This window comes from Hyperoodon ampullatus (genome assembly GCF_949752795.1).
Source record: "Hyperoodon ampullatus genome assembly, chromosome: 17".
Classification (NCBI taxonomy): domain Eukaryota; kingdom Metazoa; phylum Chordata; class Mammalia; order Artiodactyla; family Ziphiidae; genus Hyperoodon; species Hyperoodon ampullatus.
The window spans coordinates 38,105,653-38,125,873 of record NC_136930.1 but is presented as its reverse complement, the minus strand read 5'-3'; the positions used below and the strand labels follow the sequence as shown (position 1 = coordinate 38,125,873).

At 43.6% G+C, this 20,221-nt stretch overlaps 1 protein-coding gene across 1 annotated transcript in view; it reads right to left on the bottom strand.

Annotated features, from left to right (window-relative positions):
• INTS8 (integrator complex subunit 8) overlaps nt 1–1,975 on the bottom strand; it is a gene marked incomplete at its 5' end in the record, with an annotated part of 47,245 nt that extends 45,270 nt beyond the window's left edge. Inside the window, one exon of the mRNA XM_079722613.1 lies at nt 1,846–1,975. Coding sequence (XP_079578739.1) covers nt 1,846–1,975 — 130 coding nt within the window. The remainder of the gene's footprint in view (nt 1–1,845) is intronic.
• Between the last annotated feature and the right edge of the window lie 18,246 nt (nt 1,976–20,221).

Sequence of the window (20,221 nt, the reverse complement as noted above, 5' to 3'; positions counted from 1 at the left end):
TCCTTAAAAAATTAAAAATAGAGTTACTATATGATCCAGCAATCCCACTCCTGGGCATATATCTGGAAAAGACGAAAACTAATTTGAAAAGATACATGCACCCATAAGTTCATAGCAGCACTATTCACAATAGCCAAGACATGGAAACAATCCAAGTGTCCACTGACAGATGAATGGATAAAGAAGATGTGGTACATATATACATTGGAATATTACTCAGCCATAAAAAAGAATGAAATTATGCCATTGCAGCAACATGGATGGACCTAGAGATTATCATACTAAGAAAAGTAAGTCAGACAGAGAAAGACAAATGTCATATGACATCACTTTATGTGGAATCTTAAAAAGTGATACAAATGAACTTATTTACAAAACAGAAATAGACTCACAAAGAAAACAAATTTATGGTTACCAAATGGGAAAGGAGGGAGGGATAAATTAGGAATTTGGGATTGACAGATACATATAAAATAAACAAGGACCTACTGTATAGCACAGGGAACTATATTCAATATCTTACAATAACCTATAATGGAAAAGTATCTGAAAAGGAATATATATATATATATATCGTAACCACTTTGCTGTACACCTGAAACATTGTACATCAACTATACTTCAATTAAAAAGAAAGTTAAAAAAAAATCCAAACAGTTGTGTAGTTAGAATAACTAAGGATTATGATTTATAAGAAGTGTGCCTGGGGATTAAAGGGAAAGATCAGGAAGGGTGTAAGGAAGAAAGGAAAACAGGTTCCTGCAGAAGAAAGCACTTTACAGAGAAGAACATAATGGTTATAGATTTTCAGTTCAGCAAACAACGAATGTCAATTAGAGGAAAGAGATGTCATCTTTAGAATCACTGTTTTAACGCTTAATTAGTGGGACCTGCATAAAGTTACCTCTGCACCTGTTTCTGTCATGCAAAATAGAGGATAATGCCACCTACCTCACAGGATTACTATGAAGACTGATTAAATGAGATAACAGATATGAAGCATTAAGCACAGTGACTGGCACGCAGAAACACTCAACAAACGTTAGTCAAAAGCAATTAATTAAAAGAACATAATGGTGGTAAAACGGCCCTAGTGAAGTACACTAACTTCTCGCACAGCAGTCTCCACCAGGAGACTAAGGCCAGTCTATTAGACTGAACAAGCCACATCTGGATTCGAACTTTATCAGCAAAATATCATCTAAGGAACTTACCTTTTCATGCCAGTACCTCTTTCCAGAAATGCCTGGGGTTTTCCACCTTCCCTGAGAGCACTCATTAACTGGGATATTAATCATGATCATCATTATACAATAACCATCTTGCAATTGTAGTTTTTTTCTGCTCTCAAAGATTTCTTCATTTTGATTTACAGCTTAACTTTGAAGTATATAATTAAGAGTCGCTAAAGTCTCCTCGTTGAGGAATAAAACAGTTAAATGGGAACCTAAGATAGTTAACTGATTAGTGTCAGGATCAGCCCCCGAACCGCTGATTTCTCCCCATCTCCCCAAACTGTGCGGGGTTCTGTCAAGAGGAGGGTTCGAGCCAGCCTCCCCAACCCAAATACTCTCACAAGGCCATCTCGCAGGTGTTAAAACCCCGAACAGTAAAAGGGGGTGGATGCGGAAGCGCCTTTGTTTTGCGCCTTTCTTTGGCCTCCCACAGCAGTGCCCCCGCACTGGTGTGTTTAATACTTAGCCGGGGGCCTCGCCAGAGCTCGGCTCCGGTCCCCGCCTTCCGAGCCGCAGGTTCGTGACCGAGAAGGCGCGGGACGGTGAGAGACGGGAGGGCAGCGCCGGTGGCCGGGTCCCGCTCCGCTCGAGCTGCAGGCGCCGCGCTTACCCGGGCAGGGCTTGCGCAGATGTTTCTCCAACAGCGACTCCTCCAGCAGGAACTCGAACCAGCAGGTCTGCGGCGGGGTGCAGGGCCGGCTGGAGGTGGCCGCCTCCCGGTCCGCCGCCTCCGCGCTCATCCTGCCCTCGCCGCCGCTACCCGCCGGGACGTTTCCCGGCTCCAACCTGACACTCGGACGTGGGCCCTGGGCCTGTAATCTACGGAACCCCCGGGACCTAGGACGCTCTCTGTACGTCCCGGAAACCCACACAGTCCAAAATGGCTGCGCAGCCCAGCCAGAGCTGGGGATCCTGGATCCGCCTCGCGGAGCCACCGCCGCGCCTCCAAGCCAATCGTTATTTGAGTTGGAGAAAGAGAGCGGGGCCTATCCTCAGACCACGCCTCCTCCCAGTTGCCTTGGGAGATGGCTTGCGGGTAGGCTGGGTCGCAGGTTGGTTTTCCGGGTAAGCTGGGTCGCAGGTTGGTTTCCGCGGTTCCCTGGGAGTTTCTCAGCGAGCAAATGAAACAGCCTCATCAATAGGCCTCATTGTCTTCGTAAAAGGCAGTGAACACTACAGGTTCAAACTGTGATCTAGGCAAAGTTTGTTTTCGGTGCTTTAAATTTCCCCACTTCATTTCTGAGATTTCCTACTACCTAGGTCCTCTCGGGGGATGTGCCCTCGTGTCTTGGGCGCCAGCGTCCCCGCCCCCTTTCCGAGACAGCTGACGGCCCACGTGAGGTCTAGCTTTGCTGCTGCTTCTCAGGACTAGCTCTCAGTGTTTAAGCGCCTAATTAACTCTCTTGATATCCCGGCTAGCGTTATTAAGGCCATTTTACATTTACCTTCATTCTGTAATGTTCTTGTGTTTTTTATTAACGCAATTGAAAAAAGTGTATTCATAGATCGTGCACACGATCTATATTGAGTGCAAACTAACCTCTCTGAACCTTAGTTTTCATATTTGTAAATCTGGAATTATAATAGTGCCTAATCTTAGGGTTGATAAGAGAATTAAAGGCAGAACTTGATAATACAGGTAAGCTTCTTAAGCAAGACCTGACATCTAGAAACATGGGCAAATGTTAGCAAATATCATATAGTGCTTTCTTCATATACGTGATTCTAGTTTTCTCCTATAAACGACCCTGTTACACATGTTTTAACCAATGAAAACACTGAAGTTCCAGAGTTATCATTTGCCCAAGGTTTCCCAACAATCGAGGGGTGGAGCCAGAGCTTTGGTGATCTTTCCACTGTACTCAGGCTGCTTCCAACATTCAATAGAGAGGATAAGACTGGTGGCTTATGGTCTTTCCCAGAATGAAATGGTAGAGCTTTGAAAAGTTTTAGGAAAAATAAATGGAAGTAGCTCCTCCATACGTGAAAGTAAATCAGTGCTTCAGTGGCAACCATTGCCTTCTTCTCTTCCTGTGCAATCCTCTTTCTGGATTCTGCCCTGCCTCTCTCCCACTCTTTCATTCTGGTGCTTCCTGGGGTCCTGGTCTTAGCCCTCTTCTCACTGTAAAAACCATCCCTGCATCACTCCCCCCACTCCTGAAACTCTATCCTAGGCTCTAAAGAACACATGTTGGAAATCATGTATTAGAGTAATAAAATCATGAGGACCTAATTTAATAAAATATCAATAGGAAGACAGTCTCTTCAGCAAGTGGTGTTGGAAAAGTTGGCCAGCCGCATATAAATCAATGAAGTCTGAACACACCCTCACACCATACACAAAAGTAAACTCAAAATGGCATAAAGACTTAAATATAAGACAAGATGCCATAAAACTCCTAGAAGAGAACATAGGCAAAACATTCTCTGACATATATTGTACCAATATTTTCTTAGGTCAGTTTCCCAAGGCAATAGAAATAAAAGCAAAAATAAACAAATGGGACCTAATCAATCTTATAAGCTTTTGCACAGCAAAGGAAACCATAAACAAAATGAAAAGATAACCTACAGACTGGGAGAAAGTATTTGCAAATGATGCGACCAACAAAGGCTTAATTTCCAAAATACACAAATAGCTAATACAATTCAATAACAAAAAAACAAACAACCCAATTGAAAAACAGGCAGAAGACCTAAATAGACATTTCTCCATAGAAGACATACAGATGGCCAATAGGCACATGAAAAGATGCTCGTCTTCGCTAATTATTAGAGAAATGCAAATCAAAACTACAATAAGGTACCACCTCACACCAGTCAGAATGGCCATCATTAAAAAGTCTACAAATAATAAATGCTGGAGGGGCTTCCCTGGTGGCGCAGTGATTGGGAGTCCACCTGCCGATGCAGGGGACGCGGGTTCGTGCCCGGTCTGGGAGGATCCCACATGCCGCGGAGCGGCTGGGCCCGTGAGCCATGGCCACTGAGCCTGCGCGTCCGGAGCCTGTGCTCCGCAGCGGGAGAGGCCCCAACAGTGAGAGGCCCGCGTACCGCAAAAAATAAAAATAAAAAAAATAATAATAATAATAATAAATGCTGCAGAGGGTGTAAAGAAAAGGGAACCCTCTTACACTCTTGGTAGGAATGTAAATTGGTGTAGCCACTATGGAAAACAGTATGGAGGTTCCTCAGAAAGCTAACAATAGAGTTGAACTATGATCCAGCAATTCCACTGCTGGGCACATACCCAGATAAAACTATAATTTGAAAACATGCATGCACCCCTGAGTTCATAGCAGCACTGTTTGCGATAACCAAGACATGGAAACAACCTAAATGTCCATCAACAGAAGAATGGATAAAGAAGATGTGGTAGGGACTTCCCTGCTGGTGCAGTGGTTAAGAATCCGCCTGCCAATGCAGGGCACACGGGTTCAAGGCCTGGTCCAAGAAGATCCCACATACCGCGGAGCAACTAAGCTCGTGCACCACAACAACTGAGCCTACACTCTAGAGCCTGCGAGCCACAACTACTGAGCCCGTGTGCTGCAACTACTGAAGCCCACACGCCTAGAGCCCACACTCCACAACAAGAGAAGCCACTGCAATGAGAAGCCCACGCACCACAACAAAAAGTCGTCCCCACTCGCCCCAACTAGAGAAAGCCCGCGTGCAGCAACAAAGACCCAACACAGCCAATAAATAAATAACTTCATATATATATATAAAAATAAAAAACCACCACTTTCTTGAGTTTTGGTATAGTATCAAACAAGAAAATCCACAATTATCTGAAAAGGCTCACAAAATTCTCCTTTTTCAACTACATAGCTATATGATCATCTCAATCGATGCACAAAAAGCTTTTGACAAAATTCAACACCAATTTATGATAAAAACTCTCCAGAAAGTGGGCATAGAGGGAAGCTTCCTCAATGTAATAAAGGCCATATATGACAAATCCACAGCAAACATCATTCTTAATGGTGAAAAACTGAAAGCATTTCCTCAAGATCAGGAATAAGACAAGGATGTCCACTCTCACCACTATTAACATAGTATTGGAAGTCCTAGCCATGGCAATCAGAGAAGAAAAAGAAATAAAAGAAACACAAATTGGAAAAGAAGAAGTAAAACTGTCACTGTTTGCAGATGACATGATGCTATTCACGGAAAATCCTAAAGATGCCACCGGAAAACTACTAGAACTAATCAATGAATTTGGTAAGGTTGCAGGATACGAAATTAATGCACAGAAATCTCTTGCATTCCTATACACTAACAAAGAAAGATCAGGAAGAGAAATTAAGGAAACAACCCCATTTACCATCACAAAAAAAAAGAATAAAATACCTAGGAATAAACCTACCTAAGGAGGCAAAAGACCTGTACCCAGAAAACTATAAAACACTGATGAAAGAAATCAAGGATGACATAAACAGTTGGAGAGATATACCATGCTCCTGGATTGGAAGAATCAATACTGTGAAATGACTATACTACCCAAAGCAATCTACAGGTTCAATGCAACCCCTATCAAATTACCAATGGCATTTTTCACAGAATTAGAACAAAAAATTATACAATTTGTATGGAAACACAAAAGACCCTGAAAAGCCAAAGCAATCTTGAGAAAGGAAAACTGAGCTGGAGGAATCAGGCTCCCTGACTTCAGACTATACTACAAAGCTACAGTAATCCAGACACTATAGTACTGGCACAAAAACAGAAATATAGATCAATGGTACAGGATAGAAAGCCCAGAGATAAACCCACACACCTATGGTCACCTAATCTATGACAAAGAAGGCAAGAATACAGTGGAGACAAGACAGCCTCTTCAATAAATGGTGCTGGGAAAACTGGACAGCTACATGTAAAAGAATGAAATTAGTACACTCCCTAATACCATACACAAAAATAAACTTAACATGGATTAAAGACCTGAATGTAAGGCCAGACACTATAAAACTCTTAGAGGAAAACATAGGAAAAACACTCTGACATAAATCAAAGCAAGATCTTTTATGACCCACCTCCTAGAATAATGAAAATAAAAACAAAAATAAGTGAATGGGGCCTAATTAAACTTCAAAGCTTTTGCACAGCAAAAGAAACCATAAAAAAGATGAGAAGACAACCCTCAGAATGGGAGAAAATATTTGCAAATGAAGCAACAAACAAAGGATTAATCTCCAAAATATACAAGCAGCTCATGCAGCTCAATATCAAAATAAAAAACAGCCCAATCCAAAAATGGGCCAAAGACCTAAACAGACATTTCTCCAAAGAAGATTTACAGATTGCCAACAAACACATGACAGGATGCTCAACATCACTAATCATTAGAGAAATGCAAATCAAAACTACAATGAGGTATCACCTCACACCAGTTACAATGGGCATCATCAGAAAATCTACAAACAATAAATGCTGGAGAGGGTGCAGAGAAAAGGGAACACTCTTGCACTGTTGGTAGGAATGTAAATTAATACAGCCACTATGGAGAACAGTATGGAGGTTCCTTAAAAAACTAAAAATAGAACTACTATATGACCCAGCAATCCAACTACTGGGCACATACCCTGAGAAAACCATAATTCAAAAAGACACAGGTACCACAGTGTTCATTGCAGCACTATTTACAATAGCCAGGACATGGAAACAACCTAAATGTCCATTGACAGATGAATGGATAAAGAAGATTTGGTACATATATATAATGGAATATTATTCAGTCATAAAAGGAAATGAAATTGGGTCATTTGTAGAGATGTGGATGGACCTAGAGTCTGTCATACAGAGTGAAGTTAAGTCAGAAAGAGAAAAACAAATACCGTATATTAACGCATATATGTGGAATCTAGAAAAATGGTACAGATGAACCTATTTGCAGGGCAGGAATAGAAAGGCAGATGTAGAGAATGGATGTGTGGACACGGGGGGAATGGGGAGGGTGGGATGAACTGGGAGATTAGGTTCAACATAAATACACTACCACGTGTAAAACAGATAGCTAGTGGGAACCTGCTATATAGCACAGGGTGCTCAGCTCGGTGCTCTGTGATGGCCTAGCTGGGTGCATGGGGGGGAGGGAGGTCCGAGAGGGAGGGGATATGTGTATTCATATGGCTGATTCACTTTACTGTGTAGCAGAAACTAACACAACATTGTAAAGCAATTATACTCCAATAAAACAAAACAAACAAAAAAACTCACCACTTTCTCGAGTTTTGGTATAGTATAAAAGAAAAGAATCCACAACTATCTGAAAATGCTCATAACATTCTCCTTTTTCAACTACATAGCTATATAAGGCTGGTTTTTCATTGAAAAGAAATTTTGATATTTCTACCAGAAGAACATATTGTAACAGTTTGAATGCTGAAGCAGATATGAGAATCCATTGTCTTCTATTAGTCATACATGAAAGAGATTTGCAAAAATATAAAACAATGCTGTTCTTCTCACTACATTTTTTAATGAAAATAAAGGGTTTTTGCATAAAAATTTTATGTTAACACATAGTAGGCCTGTTATTTTTATTTTTAAATGAATTACATATTTAAGTTTTTCTCAGTTTTAATTTTTAATATGGTAAATATCAATAGCTATAACTGACATAAACAAAGGCTCTTAGGTGTGCTTGATAATTTTTAAGAGTGTAATGGGGTCCTGAGACTAACAAGTTTGAAAAACGACTTTACTGAGGCTTGCACAGCAAAGTCTTTCCACTGTTTGGCTCTGAGAGAGAGGGGAAAGGGGCTAGGACAGGAGTAGCGTAGGAAGGAGCAGCTGGGGTGGCGGAGGGTCACAGGTACTGCAGCTTTATCTGTAATATTTATATATTTAATATTTATATTTTATAATTAACATTTGTCAATTCTGGGTGGATGGTGAAAACATGTGTAGTATATTATTTTTTGTATTTCTGTAAACGTTTTTAAATTCTCAAAATAAAAATTTAAACATATTGTTCTTAAGAAGTATAAAAATGTATTCATGTTTTTACAGTCCCCGGTATCTCCTCAAAACCCTTGAAAACTGTTATGGGCTTATAGAAACAAACTATTATGGAGCATTGTTTATATACCATGACTCATACCAGGTACTCTACCCTCATATTCTCATTCAATCCTTACAACATCCTACAAGGTAGGTATTATGACCCCATCTTACAGCTGAAGAAAGTGAGGATCAGAGAAGTTAAGTAACTTTCCCAAAGTCTCCCAGCAAACAATCCTGGTGAAACCAGAATTTGAGCCCTTATTTGGGCTTCAGTATAATGGACCACCTTCTACCTGATAACTCTAAATGATAATTAGACCATATACTGTATTTAAATTGATTTAAGTGTTCCAACTGAAACTTTTCTTGGAAATACTTCACCATGTTAAAAAACAGAAAGAGAAGCAATCTTCTGCAAGTACAAAAAATGACAGTCTTTCTGTCATGGCCCGCTGCCTGATGACATTTTCAGTATCTATATGTGCTGAGTTTTTTGTTTCTAAAGATGAGCTGTTTTACATTAGAATCTTATTCCTCACAAATAAAATTACATGCCAGAGGAATTATACTTAAGCATAAGTTCCTTCACTGCAATTCATAAGCACTAATGATAATTTTAAAAAGTGGGCTAAGTAATTGCTCTAGGTTTCTGAAATCATAGTTCATCTTCATGGGCTATTTCTGTTTTCTTTCTTAACATCTGTTTAACTAACCTGCTCCTTTAAGCCTTGACAATTCTACCCATGTAGACTCATTTGCTGCTCCTAAATGTGGCAGAAGGAAATATAACCCATTTCTGCATTAAAAATAGTAGTTCATATACACTTGTACACTGTTGGTGAGACTGAAAATTGGGTGCAGCCACTGTGGAGAACGGTATGGAGATCTCTCAAAAAATTAAGAATAGAACTACCAAGGACTTCCCTGGTCGTCCAGTGGTTAAGCCTCTGAGCTCCCAATGCAGGGGGCACGGGTTCTATCCCTGGTTGAGGAACTAAGATCCTGCATGTCGTGCAGCATGGACTAAAAAAAAAAAAAAAAAGAGAGAGTAGAACTACTATATGATCCAGCTACTCTACTTCTGGGTATTTATCCAAAGAACATGAAAATACTAACTCAAAAAGATATATGCACCCTTATGTTCATTGCAGCATTATTTACAATAGCCAAGACATGGAAACAACCTGCGAGTGTCCATTGTTAAATGAATGGATGAAGAAGATTATATATATAATGGAATACTACTCATCCATAAAAAAGAATGAAATCCTACCATTTGCAACAACACGGATGGACTTGGAGGATATTATGCTAAATGAAATAAGTCAGACAGAGATAGACAAATGCCATATACTCAAATGTGGAATCTAAGACAAAATGAAACAAATGAGAACAGATTAGTGGTTACCAAAGGGGAAGGTGGTTGAGAGGTGGGCAAAATGGGTGAAGGGGGGGACTTCCCTGCTGGCGCAGTGGTTAAGAATCCGCCTGCCAATGCAGGGGACACGGGTTCAATCCCTGGTCGGGGAAGATCCCACATGCCGTGGAGCAACCAAGCCCATGCGCCACAACTACGAAGCCTGCGTTGTAGGGCCCACAAGCCACAACTACTGAGCCTGCGTGCCACAACTACTGAAGCCCGTGCTCTCTAGGGCCTGCGTGCTGCAACTACTGAGCCCGCACGCTGCAGCTACGGAAGCCTGAGCGCCTAAAGCCCGTGCTCCGTAACAAGAGAAGCCACCGCAATGAGAAGCCACGCACCGCAACGAAGAGTAGCCCACACTCGCAGCAACTAGAGAAAGCCCGCGTGCAGCAACGAAGACCTAACGCAGCCCAAAAAAAAAAAAAAAAATGAGTGAAGGGGTCAACTGTATGGTGATGGATGGTAGCTAGACTTGTGGTGGTGGTCACTCTGTAGTATATACAGATGATGAATAATAATTCTGTACACCTGAAACATATAATAAAAAATAATAGCTAATATAGTATTTATCATTTATGAACAAGGCACTGTGCCAAGTATTTGACATATACCATCTCATTTAAGCCTCATAACAGTCCTACAGTAGGTAGGTACTATTAAGTGTGCCCATTTTATAGATGAGGAAACTGAGTCTCAAAGGAATTAAGTGACTTACCCGGTATCACACACCTAGTTAGTAGTAAAATAGGGATTTGAGTCTCCATCTTATTGGATCCCAGAAGCCAAACTTACCATTCTACTTCATCAGGAAGATGCCTTGCGGCACTTCCCTGGCGGTCCAGTGGTTAAGGCTCGGCGCTTTCACTGCTGTGGGCTCAGGGTTCACTCCCTGGTCAGGGAACTAAGATCCCACAGCCACACAGCACGCCCAAAGAGAAGATACTTCGCTGTTTATTTGTTTTTTAAATAGTTGTAAACCTGCAGAAAAGTTGCAAGAACTCTCACAACCCTTTCACCCAGACGTCTCAATTGTTAATATTTTACTACACTTCCTCCATCATCCTCCTCCACAACATCTTCTCGGACCACCCTGCTTCCTTGGACACCAATAGGGTGACCAGCTCATCCTGGTTTGGCCAGGACTGTCCCAGCTTTAAAAGTGAAAGCCCTACAACCCAATGACCCTGGCTGCCTTCAGGACAAGCCCTAACGCTAGGCAAGTCGCCGTGCAACAACAACTCCTCACTTTGCCCCCAACTGCTTGGATGTTGGGTGCTGACATCTCCCCTTGGAGGAGGAATACAGGAAGGAAAAGGAAGATGGGAAGGGAAGCTTGTAGTAATTATTAATTAATCAAATGGCCTGAAGGCTGACACAGGACCTGAAAGGCACTGGAGTGTGTAACTTTAGGTCAACGAAAAATTCACAAAAGAGATGGTACCAGACTTAGTAATATCATAAGAATAAGTGGAATCCTAGCAAACACTTTTACAATGTTGGTTATGTGTCACAGAGTATCTTGCATGGTCCATATTCTGTATATGCTCAACAATTATTCAAGTAGGAGTTTCTGTTTTATGCTGATAATAAACAGCAGTAGCTGGTCATAGTCTCCTCATGAAGCCTTCATGTTATAAGAAGACTTCATGAGAGTTTAAAATATTTTCTCTTATATCCTCCCAGCATTCTTGTTCTTCCAGTAAGTCATAAACTCTTGTCTTCTGAAATCTGGCCTCCCCCACTGACTACTATAGGAAAATAGAGTTATAATGAAAAAAAATGAATAGAGATATTATTACTATTGTGTACCCTAAAGATTCTTTTCATAAAGGGTGTCTGAGGGCTTCCCTTCCCTGGTGGCGCAGTGGTTGAGAGTCCGCCTGCTGATGCAGGGGACACGGGTTCGTGCCCCGGTCCAGGAAGATCCCACATGCCGCGGAGCGGCTAGGCCTGTGAGCCATGGCCGCTGAGCCTGCGCGTCCGGAGCCTGTGCTCCACAACGGGAGAGGCCACAACAGTGAGAGGCCCGTGTACCGCAAAAAATAAATAAATAAATAAATAAATAAATAAAGGGCCTCTGGAATCAAATAAATATAAATAAATTTAAATGCAGTTCATTTATTTGAAATTTTTTTTAAAAGCCAATGGAATACAATTCAATTATGAATGTGTAATTTAAACTATTCAATATTTTGCTAATAGTTACACTGCCATCTTGTGGCCTTCTGGGAGTGGTATTCATACCTAGATCACCTCTGATACTTCGCAGCGTGGAAGAAGGAATATAACATGAGGCCGGTGATTGGAGGTAATATAGTCTTTTTTTAAAAAATAAATTTATTTATTTTTGGCTGCGTTGGGTCTTCGCTGCTGCACGCAGGCTTTCTCTAGTTGTGGAGAGTGGGGGCTACTCTTCGTTGCAGCTTACAGGCTTCACATTGCAGTGGCTTTTCTTGTAGTGGAGCACGGGCTCTAGGTGCGCGGGCTTCAGTAGTTGTGGCGCGCGGGCTCGATAGTGTGGCTCACTGGCTCTAGAGCGCAGGCTCAGTAGTTGTGGCGCACGGGCTTAGTTGCTCTGCGGCATGTGGGATCTTCCTGGACCAGGGCTCAAACCCGTGCCCCCTGCATTGACAGGCGGATTCTTAACCACTGTGCCACCAGGGACGTCCCAGAGGTAATCTAGCTATCCTGCTGCACCTAACTGAATCACATCTTCATAGAGACTTCCAAAAATAGATCTTTGGAGAGATATAATAAGTGAGTCCTATAGCTATCAAACATAGATTCCTTACTCTTACATTAACTTTCTCTGCAGCCTTCTCTGAGTCCTGTTCCGTGCTGCCATAGCACTGCACATCCACATCCTGGCATTCATCTCACCTCCTTGTAATTACTTAACAGTCCAATGTCCCTGTTAGACTCTAAGCTCTCAAGGGTAAAGTGGGAAGGAGCAGGTTAGTGGTTGCATTGTTTACCTAGTACAGTCCCTGGTACATAACAGGCACCCAATAAATATTTGCCAACTAAATAAGACATTTTATTGAACATGTAGCACCTACATTTCACATACAAGCAAATGCATCCCTATAAACCAGAGCTGCAAACCTTTATCTCCTTCCTCTGACCTATAGCATTAATAAACTGCTCCTAAAACTTGTGATTCACTGCTATGTTCTAGGTTTTACAACCAAGCAACGTATTTAAAGCTCTTACAAGGCAGCATTCACATTGCAAACATCTGTCTTTGTATTACCCATAAATAATTCCCAGCTGAACGGGTAACTGAACGTAGATCTTCTTTACCTAATACAAGGAACAGGCACATGCTGATTGCCACGATGGAGTCAAAGCTGCGTCCTCAAGATCTTTCTGCTCTGACCTGGCAGCCTCACCCCACCTTCCTGTATAACCCTGTCTACAGTGGCAGACAACCTTAGTCAGGGTCTGGGCCAGACAGGTGTCTCCATTTCTGCATTTCCAGGTTTCACAGAAAAAGGCACATCCCTCCTGACTAGCTGGTAGTCTGTCACGTCCGGTCTATCAGCAGGGCATCTGGAGACAAGAAGTCATGGGAACTTTCATTTTAATCTCTCTTTTTGTTTTACTTCCAAGTACTATATACCTCTACACTAAAGGCTTGAAAACATAAAAATTTCTCTGCATACAGATAGACAGGACAAAAATTTAAGGTGTGCTTTCAGAATTGGACCCCAGAACTTTACTGACATTCTCAGTAGCTAGAAGAATTTTGTTACATTAACATATCAACCTGGGCACCATAGGCCATATTTACTCTCAATTTCCTCATGCTGTGGAAGAATCGTAAGCGACCAAGGCAGATATTCAGCTCTTAGCAAGCACTTGACTTCATTCAATCTCATGACATAAGTTTCCAAAGTGTTATCCAGACAAGCTCAGAATTAGCACAGATGAGAATATGGTGGCCAACGATATGACTGCTTCAAATCACCTCATTTCAGACCCCATACACACAAAGTCAGAGAACAGCAACGTTTAAAGTGTGGTCCACAGACTGGTGTCAGCCCGCAAAGTGCTTGTTACTGGTCTGCGTCGAGCTAAGTACTGGGATTGAAAGTATGAGTTTGGAAATGTTCACAGTAAGTGGACATCATCCTGGCCTTCGAGCGCATTCAGCAGAGTTTGGAGGCTGGGGACCTGCGTGGCAGCTCAACATGCAGTGTGAACTGGAAAACCACACGTCAGTCTGTAACAGATTGAAACTAAAACACAAAACAAAACTCGGTCTCCACCATGGGTGGTTCGAGAAGCACTGTTCTAGAACATACATGAAAGGACTTCTCAGCCACGTTTCGTAAGCCTGAAGTTCACTGTACACAGCAAACAACAAAACCCCGGAAAGACTTTTATGAATGAAAAATAATTCAGTTTGTCATTTAAGCCAACTCAGAACTGACCCAATTCCTTAATGTACCTCTCTGGGAGCCACACCCCCTTGGTCCGGAGGCAAGGTCAGCAGCGAGACAGGAAAGGAGGATGCTCTGCACACGTGCACTCACGCTTTCCCCACAAGTTCACGCAGCGAGCAGGATGGCCAGGGCTCGGTGTGGCAGCCTAAGGAGCAGCACCCGGCACAAGGCCTGATCCGCCCATGGCCACCGCACACCCCACACTTGTACTGTCCAGAGGTAAAGGTCTTCCGTTCAGCTGCATGTCATGTGTCCAAACTACATTGTGAGAGAACAACACAGGACTTGAGATGAAGAGCCGCAAGACTGTCACGGGCAACGAGAAACCTAGATGCTGGAATGACTCTGACCCAGCAGCACTGACTGTCACCAAGAGCCACATTCCTTTTGCAAACGTGTGGGGAACTCAGCTCTCGGCTCTAACTAGGCTGCAAAGCACTTGCGCTTTTGGTGACTTCAGCTGTGCTGATAATAGACGCAGGTCACTTCTGATACCCTGCCTTACTCTACTCTGACAGCTCAGGTGGTGCTGCCTCCCATGAGCCCCTGGGAGAGCCAGGGACAGTCACTTACCCAAAGGCAGGCAGCCCCGTGGCTGGTCAGCAGTCTGTGACTTCTGCCACATGCCTTCAACAGATGAACTAAGGGGCCCAGAGACTAACGCTGCCTGTGGCAGGCACTGGACCTGGACAATCACGAGGCCTAGGAGCTGGAAGCAGTCCTTGATAAGCAGAGCAAGCGGGTCTACAAAGAGATGAGAATGGAGCAGACATACAAGGAGAAGCAGAGATATGAAACCAGGTTTAGCTCCAAGGAGAGAGGGACTAACTAAACGCCTAAAGAGCTTTTTAGTATCCATTTCAGGCCACTTGCTGCAGATAGAATTAAAAAGACTTTAAGCAGGATTGGGTTTTCCCTGAGTTTCCTGTCCTCAGATTCCTTGAGATTTGTTTCTTTCCATGACTATGATGGTGTCTGTCCTTTGTAATCCCTAAAATCTCAGTATACCTCGTCGTTGCCAGTTCCCAGTTTGGGACACTGCATCACGTGAATGATTTGTCCCTGCGATATCTTAATGATCCATTGCCACGAGGCAACCGTTGTACGATGCTGCATTTCACAGCGCACCCCTGGACAAGGTGTCTCGACCAACAGAATGGCATTGCCTCTAAGCGCTTGCTTTTAAGAGTCTGCTTTCTTACTGAAGGTAAGACGCATTGCCACAACATGATTTCAGCTTCTAAATGCTGATACAATGAACGCAACGAGCTGGTGTTAGCAACTCCAACAATGAAACTCCCATAGAAATGTCCTAGAACAAAGAGCTAGAGTACTTAACTGGACCAAGAAAAATTCACAGTAGAATTTCTAATTCTACCATAGATAAAGAAAGATGTCTTTCCTTGTTGGTCAGTGAAGGTGTCCATGGCCAAGGCTGATGTGTGTCTCATAATCTGTCTCTCAAAAGAAATTACGATGGCTTCCCTGGTGGCGCAGTGGTTGGGAGTCCGCCTGCCGATGCAGGGGACGCGGGTTCTTGCCCCAGTCCGGGAGGATCCCACATGCTGCGGAGCGGCTGGGCCCGTGAGCCGTGGCCGCCGAGCCTGCGCGTCCAGAGCCTGTGCTCCACCACGGGAGAGGCCACAACAGTGAGAGGCCTGCGTACCACAAAAAAAAAAAAAAAAAAAAAAGATCCATAGCATGGACAGTAGCTACTAAGGTATTAGGACCAGCATCTTCTGAGAGAAATATTTTAAACCAGAGTACAGAATGTTCGAATACATCATGAGTTTTGTTATGAGGACAGGAATCATTCAATCTTAACAATGAAACAAGCTAACTTACTATTTGTTAAGGATAGATTCCTTTGGGCCTTTGTGATTTTTGGAAAAATTATTCTGGCTGGAATTTTACAATTTTATGAAAACGTAATCATCTTGTTTGATTACAGATGCATACACTTTCCAATGTCCATTCATTCTTTCCTCCACTTTGTTCTTAAAAGGATTGCAGGTGGCCTTATTCTCCAATGTATGTCACATAAGGACTGCTCATTAAGTATCCTCTCATTCATGGGTTACTCAGAGTACTAATCCTTTCCATGTATTTGTGGATAAGATTCTATACCATCCAAGGATTTCTTGTGCTTGGAGAGGAGCATTCACTACTATTTGGACTTTGTTTATTGCTCACATAGTTAAATCCAATAAACACATTTTTGAGAACCAATGTTTCTTAAATATTTAAATATTAATTATAATTTAATCTCTCAAACAATGGAACTACAATGAACAAATTTAGCGTGGCTGATTCTGATTCAAATACTTTAAAAAGCAGTCAAAACCTAAAACAATTACAAAATGTATTACTCTTTATACCTAAATCTATTCTAAAATATTAACACTGTTGGTCTAATTAAATTATGGTGAATCCAATAATTACTGCTGCTGCTGTTAGACCACTTTAGGTAGTAACTAAACTACATAATCAGTTCTCATTGATTTTCCAATTAAAATATTAGGTTGCTGATTCTACTTTTCTTAGAGAATGAGATTTAATCAATCATGAAATGTTTTCATTATTACTGATAATATTGAACCACAAGAGATCTGTGTTAGTTCCTCAGAGCTTCCCCCAACCCCCGCCAAAAAAAGACTTAATGGACACTTTCAAATAGTTATATCTGCACAAAACTGTATCGTTTTTATTCTTCTAAAATTTTAATAATTTTTTGCCACTTTTTAAATTACAAGATCAATACATATTTATGAATTAAAACTAGGAAATACAGATAAGCAAAAGGAAGAAATTAAAAATTGCCAATAATCCTATCACCTTACCATTATCAACATTTTGATATATAGGCAGTCCTTGCTTTGCACTGTAGGGCTGAACCATAAAAATGACCATGCAAGCTGAAATGATGCAAAAATGATCTCGATAATCAATGGAAAACATTATTATTGTTTCATAACCTTTAAAAATTTTTGTCAGAACATTAAAAGCTCTCTGATGGTTATAAATGAACAGGGAACTGAAAAAATAGAAAAACTAATATTTATGTAGTACATTGTAATTTAAACATTAGAAATATTGGAAATTAAAATATTTTATTGCCTCATAAAAAATTTATTATAAGTAGTGTCAACAGAGCTTGCCTTCTTCTCATAATATAACTCATGAGATGGAGTAATCACCTTTTCCACACCTTGGCAAATTCCCATACTTTTTTCTAAATTTGGATCAGCTTCCAAAATTTTATCTTTTGTGCTTTCAATGTCATGAAATATCTCTGAGAGGTCCTTTAATGTTAAGTTTTTTTTTGCTGATGTGACTTCCTCTGGGACATCTTCATCTTTCTTCATTTATAGCAATACATTCACGAAATTCCTCTGGTCGCATAGCTAGTCTCTGAACAGTGACAACGTTGATATACCCATGGTCAGGTATTTATTCCACAACTCCATTTACATTTGGTTCCAATTTCTTTCAAACATTATCACTTGTTCTTTCTTTCTTTCCTGTAGTTTTATTTTGGTTGGTCAACTCCCTCTTTCAATGATCCATTTCTGTAAAATGTCACTTGGGGTTCTCTCTGGGAGTCAAGGAATCAACATGCTTTGCTGTCTGTGTGTGAACTAACAGATGTGCAGTTACCAATCACAGACTTTGAAAGTACAACAGTACTTACATTGTAAGTAAGCCTACAATGTAAATGTATTAAAGCCCTTTATCTGGTTTATGCCTCAACACCTTTACAAAAAACGTCATTCCTTCTTGAGAGCTTCAAGGCTGGTGACCAAGTGGAGATTCAGGGAGAGCTGCGAGCTCAGAGAGAACACGGAAGCTCTGCGCTGTTTCATTGCGCCTTGACCTGTGCATCTCTTCCATCTGGCTGTTCCTCAGTTATATCTTTTCATAATAAACTGATCATCTCAAGGAGTATTGGGGCTCAGGGCAGCCTGCCCCCAAATATGCCTAAGTGGCATATTAATTATTTTGCATTAAAGTTACTTAAGAAATAGCTGATACAAGAGGGACACTAACCCTCCTCCCTGTGCTCCTGAGAGCAGGAACTGAGTCTCCCATGTGAAAGGTTTCCTCCCTGCCTCTGGAGGTAAAAGGACACCCTTATGACCAGAGACACCCACTGCCTGGGCCGCAGGGAGAGAGCGGCCCAGGCTGAGGCCCCAGGCCCTCCTCGGAGCAGGGGCGCCCGCCATCCACACTCGACTGCTGCACTTTGCTTTGACTAGGTTTGCTCCTTCTTCCCATCAAGGTGCCTTGAACTCTTCACCAGGTCGTTCCCAGCTCCCACGGAGGCGCCAAATCTTTCCCATGACCACATTTCGAAAACTTCAGGAATAACGGAATCAAAGCCTCATCACTTCCCGACCACCCCGCCCCCAACCTGCAGTTTTAAGTAGCTGTAGTGGAATTAGTCTCAGAGAAGGTCAGCTCTACCAGAAGCGTCCGGGAGAGGGTAGCAATAAGTGAGCGCACCCAGGAGCCAGAGTCCCCCACCGCTCCGGCGGCGCTTCACTCCGTTTGTGTTTGCAGCTGTGCCCCAAACTGCTGGCTACCTGCATCCGCCCCATAAAATCAAAAAGAACGCTTGCGAACATTAGTGCCTCTGGGAGGACCCAAGAAAGGGCGCGAGCATCACCCACAGGACTCCAGAACTCTCGGGCCCCCGACTGGCCGCGGACCCCGAGGTCTCAGGCTCTCCCTCTCCGCTTCCCCGGTGCCACGACGTCGCGCGGCAGTCGGCCACCTCCACTCCCCCGGCGGCGGCAATGCAGGCGCAGCCTAGGGAATAGACCCGGGGGCCGCGGAGCTGGGACGGCGCCTCGCCGCCCGCCGCCCGCTAGTATCCACGCGGGGAGCGGCGCACCCGCTGCTCCGCCCGCCGGCGGGATTACAGTGTCTACTGGGCAGCTGCACCTCGACGCGCACCTGGACACGCCCCCGCCGAGCCCCACACGAGTCGCAGCCGGGCAGCCGCTGGCCGCCTCCGAGCAGTTCAAACCGGCCGCGCCCCGGACAAGCGCGGACCTGGGGCACCGCGAACAGCTGGTCGCTAGGCTGTGCTCCCGAGGCCACCCGCACGAGGTGTGACGCCCTCCGGGGGTCCCGCGGAGGCGACAAGGAGGGGCGGGGCCCGCGACCCTGTGAAGCCGTCTGGGGGAGCGCGGGGCTCTCTGAAGCCCAGGAGGAAAGGAAGAAGCAACGCCAGCCCCGGAAACCCGAGACCCAGACGTTCGGGGATGCAGGCAGGAAAGCGGCGGTCTGCGACGGGGATGCCGGAGCTCCCAAACACTAGGACGTGACTCCGCTCCCCGATCCTTAGCAGCCAATCCGCTCCCCTCGATTGGCGGCGGGCCCCGCCCCTTCGCCATTCGCTTCCTGGGTAATTGGCCACCGAGCCTTTGCAGTTGTTTGCTGCGGGAGAGTCAGGCTTCCCTTCACTTTGTCAACTCGGTTTCCATTAATTAGTGCCAAGCCATAGTCTCTAAATACTCGTCGATTTCAGGATGCCTCGCAGCGTTAACCAACTCGAGAGACTTGGTCTCAACACAGACCACCCTCCAGGGGCGCTTCCCGGGGTGCCCATCCTTGCTGCAGTTGCCTAGATTCCAGGCAGAGGGCCCTTTGTGCACTGTGCAGCTGCACTCAGACGGCTCTAGAACTGCTACACTGAGACCTCACGTTAGCCTCTATCTCATGGTCTCGTCGCTTCTGTTTCCTTGAATAAAGCTTACGCACCTGAGAATAATCTGGGACTGATATTGAACAGGGTTCTTGGCCTTCCCCAGTCAATAGAAATTGATCAGAGGCCAGTCAAGAAATTCAGACAAGGCTTTATTGGGGCCCCTGCTGCAGCAAGGAGGAGCAATAACAAGTAAGGTTCCCTTGCTCACTCCCGGAGGGCGGCGAGCTGCTTCCTTATATGGGGTGATGGTAGGGGTGTGTCCAGGGGTCGGGCCAGAGCGATGACTCAAGTGTTTTGCCCACCCCTTTGGTGGTGGTGTGTGCAGGGGGCATGTGCAGTAGTACCCTGCTTTTGCTCCGGGTCTTCATAAGTGGCAGTTAGTTTTGGGGTT